The 20,998-nt window shown below is 43.9% G+C and overlaps 2 protein-coding genes and 1 non-coding gene across 5 annotated transcripts in view; 2 read left to right on the plus strand and 1 right to left on the minus strand.

Moving 5' to 3' along the window:
* The first annotated feature begins 512 nt into the window (after positions 1 to 512).
* Positions 513 to 11,416, plus strand: LOC130603250 (putative short-chain dehydrogenase/reductase family 42E member 2). The gene is given in 14 exon segments (XM_057416869.1): positions 513 to 636; positions 1,683 to 1,771; positions 1,774 to 1,846; positions 1,848 to 2,067; positions 2,567 to 2,662; positions 3,080 to 3,137; positions 3,899 to 4,017; positions 4,991 to 5,066; positions 6,507 to 6,589; positions 7,777 to 7,914; positions 8,500 to 8,565; positions 9,235 to 9,298; positions 9,994 to 10,067; positions 10,669 to 11,416. Coding segments are annotated over 13 exon segments (1,359 nt in total). The 5' UTR covers positions 513 to 636; positions 1,683 to 1,728; the 3' UTR covers positions 10,918 to 11,416.
* A 905-nt stretch (positions 11,417 to 12,321) lies between these two features.
* TRNAL-UAG (transfer RNA leucine (anticodon UAG)) lies at positions 12,322 to 12,403 on the minus strand. The gene has a single exon. It is a non-coding gene; the product is annotated as a tRNA-Leu (tRNA).
* A 3,677-nt stretch (positions 12,404 to 16,080) lies between these two features.
* The window catches only part of EEF2K (eukaryotic elongation factor 2 kinase), a 28,422-nt gene continuing 23,504 nt past the window's right edge, over positions 16,081 to 20,998 (plus strand). Inside the window, exon 1 of one of the 3 annotated variants that reach the window (XM_057416859.1) lies at positions 16,081 to 16,108. The gene's annotated coding sequence lies outside the window, so the exon portion shown is untranslated. Of the gene's footprint in view, positions 16,109 to 16,801; positions 16,878 to 20,998 lie in introns of those variants that run through there. The other 2 variants (XM_057416858.1, XM_057416860.1) reach the window with 2 other exon arrangements.

Consider the following 20,998-nt stretch of genomic DNA (forward strand, 5'->3'; position numbering starts at 1 on the left):
GGCAATCAAGACGTGGTGGTTATTCTCCTGAACAACCTGTTCAACAGGTATCTCAGTTGGATGGAGCTCCAGTTACTGCTAGGATGCTTTAGTGCAGCGGCTGTATGAAGACACAAGGAGGTAAGAGCCGCCAGGTAATTCTGTGGGATCCCAGGGATGCTCTGGGAAGCCAGGCTTGCTGTGGAATCCCAGGGCTCCCACGGGTGCTGTGGGATAGGCAATATCTCAGGAAGAGTTTGGGGTCCCAAAGACGCTTCAAATGAGTGGGACACGGGGGTGCCGCGGGACCCCCGCCTGCGAGCACGGGGGGATGCCGGCGGTGCTGCGGCCGAGTGGCCCCCGGGTGCTGTGGGAGCCCGGCGCGGCCCGTGTGCGGAGGGAGCCCCCCGCGCAGCACCCGCTCCCCGAGGCGGCGGGTGAGCAGCGGGGGATGGCGGTGGAGGTGAGCGCCCGGCCTGGCCCCTCTCCTGCAGGGTGGGAGTCAGGGGGCCGCCGCTCGCGCCCCGGCCCGGCCCGGCCGAGCCCCGCAGCCCCAGCGGGGCGGGCAACAGTCCCAACGGCCGGTCCAAGCCGGGGAGGGGAACCGGTCCCGGTCCGGAGCTCCGTCGGCGGCGTGTTTCCCTGAGGGATTTGCAAGTGAGATGCAGAGAATAACTGGAGGAGCTCCGGTGACACTTAATGTTTTATTGCGGCATGGGAAGGGTGAGGAAACACCGGTATCTGCAGCCTCTGAATGCCTCCTCTCTCAGCGATGAACCCTTGACCATTGAAGAGGGAAAGAAGCTCCATGCTCTAGAAGTAAATGGCTCACTATTGCCTTTCTCTTACTGTACTCATTGATCCTCTGTGTCATGTAGCAGTTCATTCACTCTAGTTCACCCAAAAGCTGTGTTCTCAAATTCTAAGCATCAGGCACTCCCGTTTCCTTCTGAAATCCTCATGCACCTCAATTCCATCACTGTCAATGGTAAAACCACTGTGTGTTCTCAATTTACATTTAGCTGCTGCTACTTAGGAGCTGAAATACCACTTTTCTCAGATGTCTTTGGGACAGATGTCTTTGGGACCAGTGGAAGAAGCACTGAAGGTTTATTTTGCTCTAGGGGACATTCTGCTCTGCTCAGCCCTGCTTGCTTGTTTTTTAAGCACAGAAGCTTAAATGCAGTTTGTTCATCTTTAGAGTTTTCCTGACAGTTCAGGATTTCAAGCTCAGGTGTGGCCCTCTATGACATTTGACCCCTAAAGGCCGTCTCGGAGCTTGTGACGCAGAGTAGAATGAACTAGGGCAAGCAGATGCATTTCACGTAGGCAGCAATTTCTTTTCTGCTAATAAAAAGTTATGCTCTGTACCATTATTCTAATTCTGACCCATCTGTAGGAAATATTTGGATTCATGTTCTCTGCATTAGGACCTTTTGTTAATTATTTTTAGTTTATTATTCTGGATTCCATTTGCAAATAAATATTTAGTCTAAAACAGGCAACCTTTGTTATGTAGCCTCAGGATTCTGTCTTTCGTATCTAGTAAACAGACATTTCAAATGTTCGTAAAATGTGGAAATTATTGTTAAGCAAACTCTAAAACCATCAAAGCAGAACATTGAAATGGGGCTTTTAAAAGAAATCTTTGAAATGTGGACATGTTGCAGCTATTGTTTTGCTCTTGTCTTTGTCGTAAACAGGTTGCGTTAAACTAAAACTTTGCTGCTGTGAATAGAGCTTCTTAACATGAAACTCACTGGGATTGTCTGCATCCATGAGCACTATGGAGCAGTTTCAACATGCAGGAGAAATTGCTACACGTGTCTGCTAATAGCAGACAGCATTTCACTGAGGGCAAACATACTGAGTGGAGTAGCAACACGCTGGCACCAAGCCTCTGACTCCAGAGTGAATGGATATGCTGGAGCACTGAATGAAAACAGGATGAGAGCAGTGGTGACAGGAGGCGGAGGCTATGTTGGATGCAAGCTGGGATGTACTCTTGCCAGCCGAGGAGCTTCTGTTGTTCTGTATGACATACAAAAGCCTATCTGGGAAATCCCTAGTGGAGTAGTGTTTATCCAGGTATGATCAATTACATTTCCATAACAGTCAAAGTTAGTTCATTTGCCTTTTCCACAATGTCTTACTAGTTTTCCCAGAACCCAAATACCCAATTGCAAATAATTGCAAATTTCAATAACCCTTTTAATTGTGTGAATATCCCACATGATTTTTGGTCAGTTGATTTTAGTGTATGTGAAATAAGCAAAGCAATGAAACTGGTAACGTGTAGCACAAAGTACTTGCTCCACCTCCTGACTCTGAAGTATTGCCCTTAGTTTAAGCACTTGTAGAATGACCACAAGTGGAAGATTATGAGGCTTACTGAATGTTTTTAAAGTTTCATAGAACTCAACTCCTTTGAGTTCTATGAAAGAAAAGTATAATTATCAGCAAGAACTGAAATGGGCCTGGGGATGTACAGTAAGTACAATTACACATACACATTCCCTCTGTGTATGACAAACACTAACCTGCAGCTTTGATTTCAAGTCCGAATATCTTTTCTTATGTATTACAGGCAGATGTCAGGGACTATGATGCCCTATTTGCAGCCTTTGAAGGGGCTGACTGTGTGTTTCATGTAGCATCATATGGAATGTCAGGAAGAGAGCAAGTGAGTCCAAACAGGTTTGGGTTTTTTATTTCTGTGTGACTGCCCACACTGAGGATGAGAGACTTGATGCTGTAACACTGCATGTTAGATTTCATCTCCTCAGATTATCCTGCGAGCCTGAATCCATATCATGCTGTTTTGGTAAACTGGTCAGCGCAAACTGGTGTGCCAGCTGCCAGCAGCCTGCTTACAGGACTGTTTTCCTAGTTGTGAAATCATTTCCTCCCCCTTTGAGGCTCCATGAGCACCATGGGAGGGTTTTTTGAGTTGGAAATGGCATTGAAGAGTTCTGAAATAGTGTGAAGACAAAAGGAAAGACAAGCGAGGCTGGTTCCCTCCAAAACCCTAAAGCTGCCACATGGAACTCCTAGGTGTAAGGTCACAATGTGTAAATGCACAATTTCTTTATTTTACTAGTTGCACAGAGAAGAGATTGAAACTGTAAATATCCATGGAACAAGATTTGTCATTAATGGTATGTATCTAACTTTGCCACTGGGTGTTAGTATAGCACATCAAAATACTGCAGTACTTAGAAAAAGCCAGCTGGCTTTTTTTGGCACATGCTATTCTTTACCAAATACTTCATATTTTTGGCAGAAAATGAAGGAAAATATCATGGGGGTGGGGAGGTTATGCTCGATTCTTTGATGAGGTGTGACAGGACAGCCAGCACTGGGTAGCTTAACTAGTTCAGCTTTTTGTAACAGCGCTTGCCCTGATGTCGGAATCTGTATCCATGTAAGGAGTTAACTACTGCCATGTGTATTTTGTAGCAGTAAACCTTCTTGCTCTCTAGCAGCTTGTGCACAGGATGTGGGCAGCCCTTGCAGGGGGTGGACTCCAGCCACCTGCCTGGCTGGAGCTGAAGCCTGTCTCAGTGGGCTGGCAGCAGCCCTCCCAGAGGCACGATGTTGGCTTACAGCATCCAAATGGGGATGTGCCAGATCATAAAGCACTTGGTTTTACTTCCCTGGCAGGGTTTAAGGCCAGGTTGGATGGGGCTTTGAGCAACCTGGTCTAATGGAAGGTGTCCCTGACAGTGGCAGAAGGGTGGAACTAGATGATCTTTAAGGTCCCTTCCAACCTTAATCATTCTACACTGATGTCTTCCCTCTAAATATGCTTCACATTTTAAATAATGCAATCATAAAATGGAAGGATTTGCCCTTTTAAGATTTTTTTTTCATATTGTTTAATTTTCCACTAAACTAATTTACTTATACACTGCTGCAGCCTGCAAGCAAAGGAACATTGCTAGATTGGTATACACCAGTACAGTAAATGTGGTGTTCGGAGGGCTTCCTGTTGAAGATGGTGATGAGGAAACTGTGCCATATTTTCCAACTGAAAAGGTATTTTGGATGTATTGTTTTTTTTTAAGTTTCCTCTTTATTTACTTTCTTGTTTCTGAAGAAGCCTGGAGTTTTCATGACCATGTTTTGCCTGATGCCAGAATCCAGGCACAAGAAAGAAGAAAGCAAACTCTTGACACTGTCTGTGGATTGACACATCACAGCCTTGACACATCAGTTTTATGTACATTGCAGTATACATTTCTTGTTTCCTATCAAGGCCTTAATTTTGGAAAATGACTCATGCAGTGTCCCATTAACATTAATGAAATTCCACCTTGACATAGGAATTGCGTTATATGGTTTGGTGCCTCTTTAGCCATTGGTTATTTATATTGTTTTTCTGTTTCTCCCATATTGAACATGATGTACATTCAATGTAGAGCTAAAATGGAAAGACAGACTGTTTTTATATGGTTTTATTGCATTTCATTGAAAAGGAGAAAGTACTTTTGGATGCTCTGCAGACACAGTTGTTTTTTGTGTCCCGGCTCTCTCCATCAAGTACTTCACAGTCTTTCAAGAAGTAAAGATGGATAGAGAAAATGTTGAATAATATTTTCAGTAATATATCAAATAATATCTTCTCTGGGACAGTGCCACAAGAAAGAGGCAACAACAGGATAATTCAGACCAATCATAATGTCTTCAAAACTTGGCTTTTGACTTTTCCGTTACCTGAAAAGAAATCCAGATTACAAAGTACTGATCGGTTACATTCTTGGCAGCATCCAAAGCATACATATATTAATTGCTTCTCAAATGTGCTGAAATTAATTAACTGGATTTGCATAAACAAAAATGCTTGCTTACCTTAGCAATATGCATCTATTTTATCCTGAACAAATACCCCATGGCTTCTGTATTTTGAGCTATTTGTTGCCATCTGCTAAGTAAAAGCTAGTGGGGAAGAGATGTCCCTCTGCCCTGTCATTTCAAGAACAGATAAAAACATATTTCTTTTTCTCTGTAGCATGTTGATCATTATTCCAGAACCAAATCAATTGCAGAACAAATGGTACTAGCAGCTAACGGAACTCCACTGGCAGGTACTTTTGTCTTAGCATGAATTCATAGTAGAACTTACTCCTCCTCCTCTTGTTCTTCACTAACATCCTGTATCCTCTATCAATACTTAGTGGACAAGACTGTCCAGCAAATATGAAATCAAGTTACCTAACCCTCTCATAAACTGAAATATTTTCACTTAAAAATCACTTTTAATTGGTTTTAAGTTCACACAGTGTCCCTAAAAAGGCTTTAGCATGGTAGCAATGAGTTAATACATTAACTGACAAGATTAAGACAGCTATAAATTAAACAAGAATGAGTGTTTAATGTCACTGTATTATGCACCATCAGCAAAACATGAATGCCGATTAAATTGTTACTCCCCTCCTCCTGGAGTTATATATTAGAATCTGAGGAAGCCACCTGATACTACAGCCTGGAATTATTTATTAGTGCTTCCCAAAGTTTTCCGTGTTGAGGAAGCCAGTTATACACTTGAATACTTAAGTTCTCCTGTGAGATACTATAACTGCCAGTGCAAAACAAATTAATGTAAAGTGCAACATGATTCTATGCGACCAAGTGATACTGAGCTAAATTTAGCTGTAGACAACTTAGAGACTCTCTTCACATGATACTTACAGAGGCCTGTAAAGTCATTGATGGGCATTCCATCCGAACGGAATCATTTTGTTTAAAAAATAAAGTGGGTTGGGTTTTTTCCCCCTTATTTCCTCAGTAGCTCTTCACATTAAAGACTCTATTAATTTTAGGAGCAATACTGTTATGCATTTGTCAATGAAATTAGAACCAGTTAGTGTTCCAAATATCCCATTTTGATCCTGTGCCGTAGCAGGACTGAGTAGGTTGAATGTTTCCAAGGACTATGAAGAACAGTTCTTGGCAGATGATGAACCAGCCAACTGATATACTTAGGAAGCGATGGGATTTTTAGGACTGTCCTTTCTTTCTCCCACTGAAATTATCAAGAGCTTCTGCAGCAGCTTTAGTGGGAGGTGGCTGTGCCTACTATTCAGCGAACCTTTCACCTCTACCTTGTACTCCTAGCAAGTCACTGTCTCCCATCAGGAATTCTGTATGAAATTAGTTAGTTTCATTCCACTTTCCTACCAACAACTTGCTCACTGCAGCAAACTCATCATCATAGTTGGCATGTTCATTCACTGCTGGGTGCAGAGACAAAGGAGTGGTTAGAAAGAGGTTTTGAAATTTCTGGTAATTTCTAGGAATCAAACTATGCTGGCAGGACTTTTTTGAAGCCTGTCTTGCTGTTTTGCATGTTCCGATTCTGCCAACTTCATATCAAGTACTAACGCAACACCTTTTGGTATGTATTATTTTTTAAGACGGTGAAGTTAATTTATTTCAGAGTAAGTTCTGCACAGTCTCTGGTTCACAGAAAGATACAACGTAGTCATGTGAAAGTCGTTTAAGAATGGTCTTATCAATTCTTCTAGGAGGTGGAATACTCTATACATGTGCTCTTCGCCCACCAGGAATCTATGGACCAGAAGAGCAAAGACACTTGCCAAGGCTAGCAGTATGTATTTAAATCCTTTAATCAGTAGAATTTTCTATGATATACAGCAGCACCTCTTATTTGAGTTATAAATTGACTGAACTTATTGGGCAGCAACTCAACAGTTCAGTTAACCTGCTGCGGATATTACAGCTTTTGTTAGCAGGCACTATATTTTATCTGTAAAGAATGTATAATACATTTAAAAAGCCTTTTTTTTTTAATACAAACACAGGTAAATCCAGCTTTATAATTTAATGTCTACTATAATTGTAAGATTGAGGCCAATCTATGATATTATAAATGTCTGTTTGCATGCAACTTACACCAAATGGTTTATAATATTCATGAAAACAGATACTGAGAAATACATTTTTTCCAGTCTCAACTTCTAACAGCTTTCACTATCCAATTAAACAAGTTAAGCATTCAAAAGCACCTTCTGGTACTGAAGGGCAAACAGTAGAAGTGCTCACATTCTACTCTTGTTCATTTGCTCTCTTTTAAATTGTAGGACTGGTAAAGTGTTCAGAATGTGACCCCTGTGGAACTGTATGAGTCGGTTATTTTAAAAACATCAGTACAATACAAAGTTATGCACAGCTTTTAGGGAAGAATAGATCCAAGCTTATCACATAATAAATACATTTTATTTATATACAAAATATACTTTATACTCTTTAAATAAAATAAATTTTTAAAAAGGCAAATGTCATTTTAGTTAAACCTGAGATGTTTGCTTTTGTAAATTTCCTGTCAATATTTTAAGCCTATTTGTTATGAGTCCATTTTAAGGCATTATGCAACTGTCACATCTTGGAGTTTCTAAAGTGTATCTGTCAAAAGAAAACTGTGACACGGGGCACCACCTTCCATTATTTCCCAGCCAAAGTGATTTGTTAAATTTGATCCAATTTTGTGAACACTTCTGATCCATTCAGAACTTGGTCTTACCTTCCCATACAGTATTTTATTTATCCTTAGAACAGACCTGGTTTTTTTTGTAAATTCAGGAGACGATCTGTTCTTTGATCCTTCCTCATGGGCTGTATTTTTAGACCTTTTTGCACTTCTCTTGATTCTTTTTAATCAATTAGTGGGGGAGCTTTAGAATAGAGACAAGCCTACATTTAGCTGGACAAGAAAGTGCACTATATCTCATTTTAAAACCTATTTTGCTTTGGTTTCATGTTTGTTTATGTCTACAGAAGAATATCAAGAGAGGGCTACTGAACTTCAAATTTGGGGATCCTTCTTCTAAAATGAACTGGGTGCATGCAGAGAATCTCATACAAGCTCAAATTCTAGCTGCTGATGCTCTCACTCCTGGAAAGAACTACATTGCTGTAAGTGAACAATAAGAGCACCAGTTTTTATTTGACAGTGGATCCTGCCACTGTATCCTATACTGGAGTAACTGCTGTAGTAGCAGTAATTAGTTTATCTTATTGTCCTTTAGCTTATGTTGTTGTCTGTGGGTTTAGTTGAAACGTGCTGTGAACAGTGTGAGACCGGGCAGCATGGGCTGTGCAGTGTGTTAAGAGTTGGAATATTCTGTTCTGTGAGAGTATTTTTGTAATACAGCACTTGCCATTTCTAGAAGATGAGCAAAGAATCTTTGCTGTGTTGGAAATGAAACTGGAACTTCAGGTGGATTTATACCCCACTCCCCTGTATATAGAATGAGACTTAATGTTTTGAACTATGATAATCAGACATTTGTAATAATTTACACCATGTTAATTGCATAAACCACTCAGCCACCCATTTCATTGCACACATCAGTGCAACTGATTGAAATGCCTATAGTTTGTTGACTTGTATGTGCAGCCATGCATATCTTATATTGCTGTATATAAGGAGTAAGATAATGAAGTCAATACATATGCAGTGATTTTTACTAACTTGTCTCTTCTCTACCTCTTTAACAGAATGGCCAGGCATATTTCATTAATGATGGCGAAAACTTCAACATTTTTGAATGGCTAACTCCACTTGTACGTGCAATATACACTTTATCTCCAAATATGTTGATTGCCTGTATACAACTCCAGCTCCTGTGTGCAGGTCATATCTGGTGTGTTTGCTTCATGTGTAAGAAAGAGTCCCATTCTGAATGGGGCTTTAATGCCTGCTTGTGGCTCGCTGTGATTAGGGTTGTAACAAAGCCTACTGAAAATACTACATTAAAGCAACTGCCTTCTCTGAGACAAAAGGACAACCTAAACCAGCATCCTCTTTTGAGTTACCATTATCTTCAGTTCTGGGGCACACATCTCTTAAGAGTGGCAATTTTGGGTGGACATAAAATATAAATCCTAATCTGTAATATCCATTATTTTCAAAAGATCATGCTATTGTTAATGATGGGCTCAAACCCATAAGTATGTCACAATGTTGAATTAGGTATCAGCACACCATGACATTTCAATCAATTATTATTAGCTTTTTCCTCCTTTTTTTAAGACTGCCACTTGAAAATGACAGTGTCTGTGCATGTGGCATTGAACTGAAATCCCCTGACAAATGAAACCTCAAGTAGTAACAGCAATGATGAATTTTTCTGTTTTATCACTAAATATTGCCAGAAGTATTTTCTGTGTTGGAACTTTAAAACTTGTTTGAGGTTTTTGATTTTTTTTTACTGTTCTTAAAATCTCTTGCAGTTTGAAAGATTAGGCTGCAGTACACCATGGATACGTATTCCTACTTCCTTAGTTTATGCATCAGGTAACAACATTTTCTCAACATTACTCTTTTCTGTCCACACTACCCCTGTTCGTAAGTGTAATAAAATCTTGGGTTTTCTTAATTTGCCCAAAATTTTCATTTTCGTGTATGAAAATACTATGCTGTGGGCTCATCTAGTATGCATCAGTTAGGGGTGAAGTTCAGCTCTGTGCAGTGTGTTGAAACCAGAATGATCTCTGATTTAAACCTCACAAAACCAGGTGTAGGACTTAACAGACGTGTAACTTTGTGGAGTTAATGGTATAACAGTTAAACGTAAAAATTGTGACCTCATGAAAGACACTGAAGAGTGTCTGCTTTGCTGCTTCAGTAGGTTTCTTGTCCTTCTGTGTCCTGTGCTCCCTCCAGAATCAACCCCCATGTGCAGCCACGAAAGAATCCAACTCTGAGTATTTTGTTGTTACCACATTTTTTATGAAGCCTCATGATCATTTCAGTGGAGCTGTCACCAAGCCTCCAACCCCTTTTCACACAAGCACCCTCATTCAGGCTGAGCAAAGTACTAAGTACCAACCCCTTGTGAGCAAGTAGCCCCACTGATGTTAGTACTGGTGCCCCGAGCTCTTGGTTATGTGATTGTCCTTCACTATCATATGCAGTGCAAGACAGGGCATAATCATAACTGCATAGCAATTTACTATTCTTACTTCAAATAGAAATCTTTTGTTTTGCAGCCTTGGTAATGGAATACCTTTATCTGCTGCTGAAACCCTGTGTTGAACTGTCCCCACTGCTGACCAGAAATGAGGTGAAGTCTTTGTAAACTCCCCTTAATTCTCACAGGACACTTACATACATGCTAATGCTGAGGTACAATTTAAGCCAGTAGAAAGTAAAATCCACCCAGCAGTACTACAGCCTCCAATGTCCAGGGCAAATGTATGTGTCATGTACGTTCTAGGCAATATAGTATGCTCCTTACCATGAAAGAGAAGAACTTACGTTTACTATCTGGGAGAGGCTGCTTCAGTTCTTCCTTATGAGGCCCAATATCCTGTATGGCTGTGGCTGGTCAGTTGGGCCTAAATTACTGAAGATACTTATGCACCTCAGAGATGGCTTTTAGCTGCCTCTGTAGGTGCCTAAGCAAGAGTGCAGAACATTTTTTGTGGATGCTTTCAAGAGCAGAAGATTCTGCTTTGCAGCTATTACTGGCAATCTGGGCTTTTTAGATTGTCCTGTTGTGAACCATTTTAAAATGATGTGACACATGTCAACAGGACACTGATATAATGTTGGGGAAGGTTATTTTACATTTCCTTTAACTCTGTCTTTGCTGTCATTTATGGGCTTTGTACCAGTTTTCTGTGCATTCATCTCTTTGTACGTGGGCTCTTTTTGCCTTGTAGGTACTCAACATTTCTACAACTCACACGTTCCGGATAGACAAGGCGCGCACTCAACTGGGGTACAGCCCAGAGAAGTTCACTTTTGCTGATTCCGTGGACCATTACCTTAAAACCAGACCAGAAGCCCAGAATCATCACATTTTCTGCAAAGTTTTGCTTTCTTTACTTGTTAGTTTAAGCTTGATCTTCTTTTCTTTGAGGTTTGATGGCCTTTCAGTTTTGCATTTTTTTAAAGAAACTCAACACTGATTTGCACAAAGTGCATGAACTTGCTCCCCACGTTGTTCTGAACTGCACAAGTTACTGGCCCTAATGCAATAAACAGGCAGTTATTTTCAGATTTAAACCCAGTAACAAGTAGTTGTACTTGAGAAATTAAACTACAGTGAACAATTACAGCCAAGTCACTGACACACAATGGAGTCAAGACTGTTGCCCCTGTTTGTTTCACACCAAAAGCCCTCAACTTTCCAAGTTAATTGCTGAAGTAAAGGAGAACCTGCAGGAAGAACAGGAGCTACAGTCAGCCTACAGTGCTTCAGTGGTGAAGAAACACAGCTAAAATAAGGAGAAAGACTGACCACGGCTGCTGCCATGGCTCACTACCTTGGGGAACTATGAACAAGCAAAGGGACTGACAGAACAGATAACTGTAAATAACAGCCGTACAGAGAGAGTTCAGGGTGAAGTTCCTTTGTGAATTAGCTGTACCACTGCATATGAGGACAAATAAAGGTGTACTTGAACCCTTGCTGAAGTGAGCCCTGTGCCTCTGTGAATGCAAAGACTGCTCCAAAACTGCTCCCTGCTTACTCAGGGGTGCAAAGCCACCCGTGGTAGCACCTCCCTGCAGCTGGAGGCCTGGCAGGCTCATGCAGGTATAGTTTTACATGAGTCATCCCTACTCTGTCCTGTAGTCATTGAGGACAAGAACTAACAATAAACTTTAGTTGTGTATCAGCTGAACTTCAGGTACAACTATGTTTTTGCACCTGATTTCTAAAGCAGTTGTACACCAGCAAATCCCTGCAGTAGCTAAAGTGAACAGTGTGCTTTTGGAGTTAGTGTTCAGCTAAAACGGGCCTACACTACAGGCAATCTAAAGGCCCAGATCCCATCGTCCATCTGCTGGTTTACCACAAATTCTACCCCACCTGCAACCTTTTCCAGCCTGTGTCATGGTGGGGGGCAATCAGGAGCATAATGTGAAAAGATACTGCTTGGGAAAGGAGACAGCACTAGGGATATGGCACAAGTAAGAAGAATCAAGGTCTGGATGTGGGTTTGAGAACTCTGGAGAAGGTGAGAGCACCCAGAGTTCACCTCGGTGCAGGGCAGGCCGCAGAGGGCAGCACCACCCTGCGGGTTGACGGTGCAGTTACCCGAACACAGCACGGGACTGCAGAGCTGCCCAGATGAGTATTTCTTATTGTATTTTTACGCCAGAAGACACACACGATCAGAACACGCAGCACCCCGCACGTACATAACTTGCTACAGCTTGATTTCGAGGCGCCCGACAGGAAGCGCCCCCACGCCTCCATGCCCGGCTCGGGAAGGCCGTGCTCGTGCCAGACCGGAGCGGGACATCCTCGCGGCCACACTGTTCGGGAGGCGAAAAGGAGCCGCAGGCGCCGTGGGACAAAACAAGCTTGGCAGCGGTGGGATTCGAACCCACGCCATCGAAATGACTGGAGCCTAAATCCAGCGCCTTAGACCACTCGGCCACGCTACCGCCTGGCTGCTCAGGCGCCCGCCAGGCCTCTTTCAGGGGGCGGCGCCGGCGCTCTCCCCACCCACCGGTGCACGCCGCCCACCTGTGCCCGCGGTACCGCAACGGCCCCCGGCGCAACCGGCCGGGGCGCCCCGTGGCCGGGAAGCGCAGCCCCGCGAGAGGGCGCGGACTCCCCGCTCTGCGGAGGAGGCTCCAAGCCCGGGCTGCCGGGGGCACCGCCACCCCTCATGGCCCGCCCCAGGCCCCGCCCCCGCCCCACTCCATGCGGCCGACAGGTGGCGCCGCTGCCGCACTCCCGGCGCAGGCTGTACACGTGACCCGGGCGGCGGCTGCGTGGGGCGGCTGGACTGTGGCTAGCTCGGTGCCCGGCTACCCCCGGCGCTATCCTGTGCTGTACGGGGCCGTTGGGCCGCACCTCACCCGCGTTGTCCGTGGCAGGCACAGGCCGGCCACAGCGCCTCGGCAAAGCGCTGCCCCGTGGCCTGTTTCCACAGCAGCGCTGGCGGAGCGCCAGCTTGTCCTCACGACGGCTTTGCCCCGCGGCGCAGACCTGTCGCCCCATGGGTGGCCGTGCCGTGGCCAGGCAGGGGCGAGGGCAGCCCCTTACCGTTACCACAAGAGTGGGTCTGCACACAGCTCCTTGGCAGGAAGAGGGTCCAACCACACCCAGCCCCACAAACAGGAGACCCCCTGCCTTCTTCCCCAGCTTCTCTCAGTGGGTACTGTAGTCTCGTGGCCCGCTGCCGCCCTGGCACTACAGCGTGCCGTCAGCTGAATCATTCCCACCCAAAAGGGGACGGCCCTTTGGGGTGCGGCTCAGCATGGTGCTGCAGAGGCCAGTAGTAAACGCGGCTGTGGTCAGGGCTGCTCACACGCAGCTCTCCGTCCTGCCGTGTTGGTGCAATGCCTGCCCGCTGCTGCTGAGCTCACCACGGTGTAAGTAGGGGCTTGTCCTGTGAAGGAGCTGGGTTTGGCAACCAGAGCCAGATTCAAGATGCCCCTGGTGAGTAGAAAGATGAATACCTTTATTCTGGAAGGCCTGCAGGAGGAATCTGTGTAATTACTGTGGACAGAGCTAAAAAACATCAGGGCTAAATGTTGTGCGATTACAATAATCCATAGAAATTATGTCTGCCATTGCTTTTCTTCCCATTGGAAGTCTGCACTGGTGCTCCAGAAGTTCTATGCAGGTATATTGTATGCACCTACCACAGTGGGCTTTGCAGATAATGAAATTTGCCGTGTAAGAAGGGACTGTCACAGAAGTATGTAGGCAAAAATTGTCAGATAATTAGTTGATTTACAGGCAATTTTTCATCTGGATTTTCAATGGAAGTTCAGTGTTGTCAGGGGCATGCTTTCCTCTTTCCTTTCAAAACCAACAGTTCCCTAGGACAACAATTTCTAAACAGAACCTCATTTAACACAAGCATACTGGAACTTTGCAAGCTTCAGTGCTCTTGGAAAATACATATATGCATTGCTGAGCATACTAAACAAAAGAATGACATACTGCACTTGCAGGTCACCAATTTCCTAAGTTGCCATTTATTTTTCAGTTTTTCAGTCAAAAAATAACAGTGACTCAAACTCAAGCATTAAGGATATGATAAGTAACATCTAAACAGGAAACTAAAACTGGAAGATGCAGTGCATCTGGCCTCACATCTAATTTCAGTATTAGATGCTTTCAATATTAGATCATTCTAATATTAGATGAAACCTTTAGTATTTCATCCAACACTGTTTCATCATCACTGATTGTTCTTTTAAGAAAATGTTATAGATAAACCCCAGGCTTAAACTTGAAAATGAGTACACCCTTACATCAGTGTGCCAAAGCTGGCTTATTTAAAAGTATGAGAAGTATGTAGCTTGAGATGGTATAACCTATGTTCCTAATGTAGCAGAGCCCTCCCCATGAGGAAATACAGCATGATACAGTCATCCTCTTAATCCAAAACAGTGCTGTGTGTTTGCATGAGTTTAAAGCCAGTTTCTCTCGTGACTATTCAGTTGTGCTCATGTATCACATGTACTCCACCGTTAATCAGTAACCTAAGATGGTGATGTTACTTTTTAACCATTATCAACACATTTTCATGCAGTGGGAACCAGGCATCTGGCTTCCACCAGGACTTCAGAATTCATTTGTTGAGCCTGCCCTCTTCCCAGGCCCTGGGGTGCTGCTTTTCCCAGGGTGCTCAGCTGGGCTGCCTGCAGAATGGAAAATGGAGAGACTCATATCCTGGTGCTGATGGGGCAAAAGCACTTAGTTTTCAATAGCTGCTAATAATCCACAAACATTGTAATTGTGTTTAATTGGAGCTTAAACTCTGCAGGAATTTCAGGCTACCCAGAAGTGTCCCTGTGGGAGGGGGCATTAAATGAGGGTTTAGTCCTGTCTCTGCTTTACATTCACACGAGGGCTTGCACCCTCGGCACAGTGCTGGGAATTGCTGCCAGAATTGCAGGCAGCATTCCTGTGCAGACATGCTGCTCCCTCCAGTCCCCCAGCTAAGATGATTTATCTATCTAAGCAATGGTGGTAGAAGGCGGGTGTTGCTGGCAGAGACTCAGAGCATCTGTTCTGGGTTGTTTTAATTAAATACTGGTAATCCTCTTCCTGAAGGTGATCCCAGCACTGGCATTGCAGCAGCGTTTCTGTGCTGCCTACCTCTTTGGAGCACAGGGATTTTGCGTTCTTGTCTGTGATGCTGCAGGAGACCACTCGTCTGTCACAAAGGACGTACTCACATTGTCCAGTCTGTTTTGTAGCCCCTGCTCAGGGTAGAAGGCACTAATGAGGGTTACTTACATGAGTAAGAGATTTAACAACAGTAAAAGTGGTAAACTTTTTCCAGGTTGACATAATACAGTTAAGCCGGAACCTATTTACATCTATTTCCATGTAAGCCATGAAAGGGTAAGGAGTTTTGTTTAAATTTTCCACAGAGCCTAGCTTGAGGAAAAGCTAAAAACATGGGCATTTTCAACCCAGAAAGCCAGCATTTTAGGAAAAAATGAGAATGTGGTCTTTTAAACTTGAAATCTGGTGCACGACTCTACCATTTCTCATGGGGAAATGGAACACTGCAATCGAATTAAGGCGAAAAAGCCAACCTGAAACACGGAGCCCCCCAAGTCTCCATGGTCACTGCCCACGTCTGCGCCGCCTCCCCACAGGGCCGCTGTTGTGCAATGCTCCCTTCCCGTGGGCTCCTCGGCCATGGGCCATTGCCCTTTGAGCTCCAAACCCAGCGGAAATAGAAATCAAAAGTAAACTCGGGCACGGCTCCTGCGGGCAGCTCTCTGGACACCTGGCTTCGCGTGGCGTTCGAGATTCTGCTCCCTCTGCCCCGGGATTTCCCTCTCTCGCACCCCAAACAGTGCTGATCGGGGGGGCTCCCCTCAAGTTTTAATCGATTTTCTCCCAGGAATAGCGCCTGTGAGACCACGAGCGGGTGCGGGCACGGACGCGCGGTTCCTGAAGCAAGCCTGAGGCGAGGGGTGGCTGCCCTTCCCGCCTTGCTCCCGCTCACAGGGCGGCCCCTCTTCCTGCCTCTCCTCCCCTCACAGGGTGGCGCCGGTGCCCGCCTCCTTTCCTCTCCCTCCCTCTCCCAGCCCCCCTTGCCGTGAACCGGACGGCTGTGGCGGCGGCTGTAGCGGGAGCGCCCGGCGGTGGGTCCGGGCTGCGATCACCCGGTAGGTGCCTTCGCGGTGCGGGGTCGGGCCCGCGGGAGCCGTCGTCAGGCTGCTCACAGCGTTGGAGGGAGAGGGCGAAATGTGCGGGTTTGATTACAGAAATGAGCAACCTGGAGGTTACGGGCTGTAAAGGGCCGGCGGCCGAGCCCTGAGCTTGTGCAGTGCCCTAAAAATAACCTGGTATATTTGTATTGGGCAACACTCCTGGGCTTATGCCTGGAGAGAGCAGTTTTATCTATGTATGTGTCCGGGACAGTGGAAAAACTCGGTGATAGTTAATTGTTCCGTGTGGAAGTAACACGGCCTTTAATGGAAAAGGGAAAATATTTTAAAGTTAAATTGAAAGTACATTTTCTGTACTTCGGTATTCTCGTGTTTTGGCTGCCATCGATGTAGTATTTGTGTGTTTGGCAGAAGCGTGGACTTGATTCAGAAGGGTCGTTTCTGTGCTCTTAAGTGCTCACAACTCTAAAAGCCATTTGTGTGTTTGAAGCCTCAGTGTGTTTCCTCTCACAGGGTTTTGAGTCTCAATGCTTTGTGCTCTGAGCTGGCACAGATGGACTCTCCCATTCCTGTCATGAATTTTGCATCGCTGCTCTCCCAGCACTGGGGCTAAATGCAGTGTGTTATCCCAGCTGTGCATGCAGTCAAACTGAATGTGATTTGTGCCATCATGCTTGCAGCATGTCGCACATGCTGGGAGGGAACTGAAGTAAAGTCTTCTCATTAGAAGATCAGTACTTGGTAAGCCCAAGTTTGTGTGTCGAAGGTAGGCAGTGAGTTGAGACATCTTTATGTTTTTTATCTTCTTTCGTATCACAGCTCTTACCCTGACTCACTAAACCTGTTTTCTTGTCAGTGTGTGGAGCAGATGAGAACAGTTTACAACAGTCAGTTTGGTGTTTGGAAACCACAAGCAGTTCAGTAGCATTCTGCAGGACTTAAACATTGCTAGTGGGGTTGTTATGGATGATGTAATGTAGCTTTGTGTCTGTAGTTCATAAAGATTGTAACAATACTTTGTAAGATGCACAGCCCAAATAGTTACTTAGGTTAAATTTTAGATCTGTATTTTAAAAGAATGTTAATCTGAAAAGCACTTTCTTGGAAGAAAAAACTGCCTGTTACAGGTATCCCGCTAGATGGCTTTAGCTGGTGCGGTGTTCAACCAAAAGGGATGTAGTATTATACTGGGGAGAACTGGCTCATTCTTGCTTTAATGCTTCTGTACAAGAGACAGGACTTCCTGAAGAGGCACAGAGGGTAATGTCTGAGCTGAAACAGCTGCTAAGAAGTAGCCGGAGGTGCTCTGGTTGTCCCTTGTTTTGTTGGCTAGAGCATCCATATCACTTGGCTCTTAGGGATGAATTAAGGCAGGTTTCAATGCTGAGGCAGCTGTGGGGCCTTGCTCAAGGGTCCCACCAAACCCAGCCGAGTTTTGTAGCAGTAGACACCCTACAAGAAACAAGACGTGTTTTAGCACCTCTGTGATGTGAATTTCCCCCTCTGTTTATCTATGTTTGCTTGGCACTGTGCTGGGTAACACAGTGGGTTGTCCTTACAACCACCTGCCCCTCTTGATGGTGTGTTTCTTGGATATAAAGGCAAGGGAAAGAAAAATACTGTAAAACTCCCCAAATTGATGAAGACTTGAGCAGATTTAGTAAATGATAGTATTTTAAAGTATCTTCATTTTTAATCACATAATACAAGGTTGATTAAAAAAAAAAGGAATGAATTTTCAAAGTGGGTTGGAGAAGGTAGTTTAAATTACAGGTTGTATGTGATAATGCAGTATTGCAGGCTAGGTTCAGTGCAGTTCCTCTTTGCTGCTGAACTCTTGGAAAGCTTCTGTAATAGATATTAAAGATTAAGAGATTAAAATGTAGCAGCAATAGTAACAGGAATTCCTAGATGGTACAGCTTTATGCCATAATGCAAAAGCAGAGATTATAAGCTTTGGGATGAAGCTAGGGCTTTTTAATAGGACTTTTATGAAATAAACTGTGAGGTTTAGTGCAGTGTTTGTGTAGGTTAAAGTTTGGTTGTCAGATTCTGATTTAAAGAGCATGTTACGTGAGGATGGTTTTTAGTAAAAAATCTTCCAAAGTAAACACAAGTCCTTTAGAAGAAGTCTGGTTCCAAGAAAAACTGAGAGCTCTATAAACGTGATTAGCTTTACAGACAGATTTGTGTGGTGATGTTCCATTTACACAGCAAGTCAGAAATTATGAATGTTTGCAATCACTGCTGCATAAATCTGCATTCCTTCTGCTGCTGTTTCTCAGAGTGCCTTGGACCTGGTGGATCTGCTTATGTGTGTGTGACTGCAGTAGTGGAAATGAGTACAGGATGGCAGTTGTGGTTAAGGAAGCTGCAGTATATCCTGGAGTTAGTCACATACTTGAACATCGTTTTACACCTGCTGTTTTTAAGTAGAAGTTAATGTTCTCAAGTACTTGTTAGACTCCAGTAAGATAATCACAGTAAAAACGGTAGTGCAGCTCAGAATCCTTTCTCCTTCCAGTTGTGCACTACTGCCTCTTTCCAGAAATAGCAGCTGTTGTGTGGTCTTTGCTAGAAGAGCTGATTATATGTATGCTCCAAAGCTGCTTCAGTACAAAGTCAGATGAGTTGGCTCAGACTTCCTCCAGCAGTGGTTTACTGTAGCTGATGCTGCCTGATGTAGGAGTTCTGGTGTTGTGTTACTTGCTGAGCTGTGGGAATGCTGCGTCTGCCAGAAAGGCAGTAACCAGCAGCATAATGTTGCTAGTGAAAGGTGCCATACATTAAGGCACTGTCTCTGTGGTGACTATCTTCTCAGTAGCTGTGGTGTAAGTCTCCAGCTGTGAATACTGCTCTAGAAGTGTACTTATCTGGTACTGTTCCATGGACAAAGAAGGTTCAGTATGCACTGGATTGAAGAATAACAGTGAAGCAAAGCTGAAAACCTTGTTTTATGGTTTTAGGCTACTTGTGTGAAAATCTCAGATTTAGCTGGTTGGCTAATTGATGGGACACTTTGAAGTTGCTTTAAGTTGTACAGCCAGCATTAGGACCAAATCTTGAAATTCTACCTAATCCTGTTTTGTGGGTGCACGTATCTTCAAAGTATGTAGACTTACATCTCTTCCAAGGGCTTTGATCATTCCTACATCTCATTTTTCTAGCTTGTGAAACAGCTGATACTTCCATTAGATGGATGTTGGAAGGAAGGGTAGTATATAATACTGAGAGCAAATTAACAAATTAAGTACAATATTCTGTAAGCTCAAATCTTTGCTTTTAGGGCTCCAGGACCAAAAGGATTTTAAGCCATAAATTGTGTGAAACAAATCAAGGTTTGCTGCTTTGTGTGATCTATTTCTGCCCTCTAAATAAGAACAAAACAGACCTGACATCAATACACTCACAGAACCCATCTGAACAGCCAAAATCCACTGTGGCAGACTTACCAGCAAGTATTTGTTTAAACTGAGCTAAATCAGCCTGAAGATTTGGACGATTACTTTGCATTCATCTAACCCCTTCCTGTTTTTCATGCAGCAGAGCAATGCGAATAATCAAAACTAAAATGAAGAGAAAATATTTCCATTAATTTGAGTGGGCCTAGAAGTTTGTGTTACTGTTTTCTGGTTGCTTTGAGTAAAACACCTGTAAGCTCTGATAGTGGTTTAAGAGCCATGGTGTGGTTTGTAAATCTGCTGTATTATTTTTAAGGAGAAGAAAGTACAATAAAATCAAGCAGTAGCCCAGTCCTTTGTTTGTTTGCCCCTTTCCAGTCTTCCTATGTGTGAGTCTACACTGGCTTTTGGTTCTGATCAGAAAAGCACTTCTGAAGCAAGTCTCCTGATCATCTCAGCTCGTTGCACCTTGATTCATATTGAAAAGCTGTCTCAGTGCTTGCAAACTGAAATCCTTGTGCATGAAACTTAACTGGAGAACACAGTTCTCTCTTATCCACTCCCTGAGACCTGACCAGAGTTAGTCTAAATAAATCCTTAAGAGATGGATGGTGAGGATGTCACAGCCTCAACACAGGTGTCCTCTGCAGACCTGCTCTCTGTTCACTGCAGTGCTTGTGGTGATGCCCAGTAGGTTCCTGCCCAGGACTTGTTTTCTCCTGGTGGGTTTTAATGAATCGGGTTGTTCACTGCTGTCAGCTTGGTCGTGATCAGATTTACTGATTGACGTTAGCATTAAATAAAAATGCAGTGGGAAACAGTAGAGTGACATGGAAAGCTCCGAGCAGGATATGGTCATAGGGGAATTGGTTGTATGTTGTGGTACTCCCAATAGAAGAAACAATTAACAAAAGTATATGGCAGAAAGGTAATTTCACCTCAGTCTGTGTTCTCTTTAGTGTGGTCTGCGCTTTTGATGCAATTGGGTATTCAGTTCATTACAGAAAGTCATTAAATTTGGCAAAGACAGGTGTTAGAGACTTCAGGAAATGACTCTGAAACCCAGAGTTAGTGCAGTTAATGAAAATAGGATTTCAGAAAAGATGAACTATCAGCAATTAGAAGAATGTGTGTGTAGGGATGGGATACTGTTCTGTGCAGGTTTCTTTGCTCTTTGAAGCACCTGGTATCACATGAATCATGGACCTGCTCTGCTGTGGCTGTTGTCATGGTCTTGACTGAGATAGAGTTAATTTTCTTCCTCCTGGCTGCTGCAGTGCTGTGGTTTTGGATTTAGTATGAGAATAATGTTGATAACAAATTGATGTTTTAATTGTTGCTAAGTCATAAAACATTTCTCAGTTTCCTGTGCTCTGACAGTGATGAGGTACATGAGAAGCTGGGACGGAGCACAGCCAAGGCGATTGATCCAGACTAGCCAAAGGGGTATTCCAATACTCCATATTATAGAATGGCATGCTCAGGA

The sequence above is a fragment of the Pezoporus wallicus genome, unplaced genomic scaffold, assembly GCF_028554395.1.
Source record: "Pezoporus wallicus isolate ANWC-B61680 ecotype Strahan unplaced genomic scaffold, APGP_CSIRO_Pwel_v1 scaffold_7392, whole genome shotgun sequence".
Lineage (NCBI taxonomy): Eukaryota > Metazoa > Chordata > Aves > Psittaciformes > Psittacidae > Pezoporus > Pezoporus wallicus.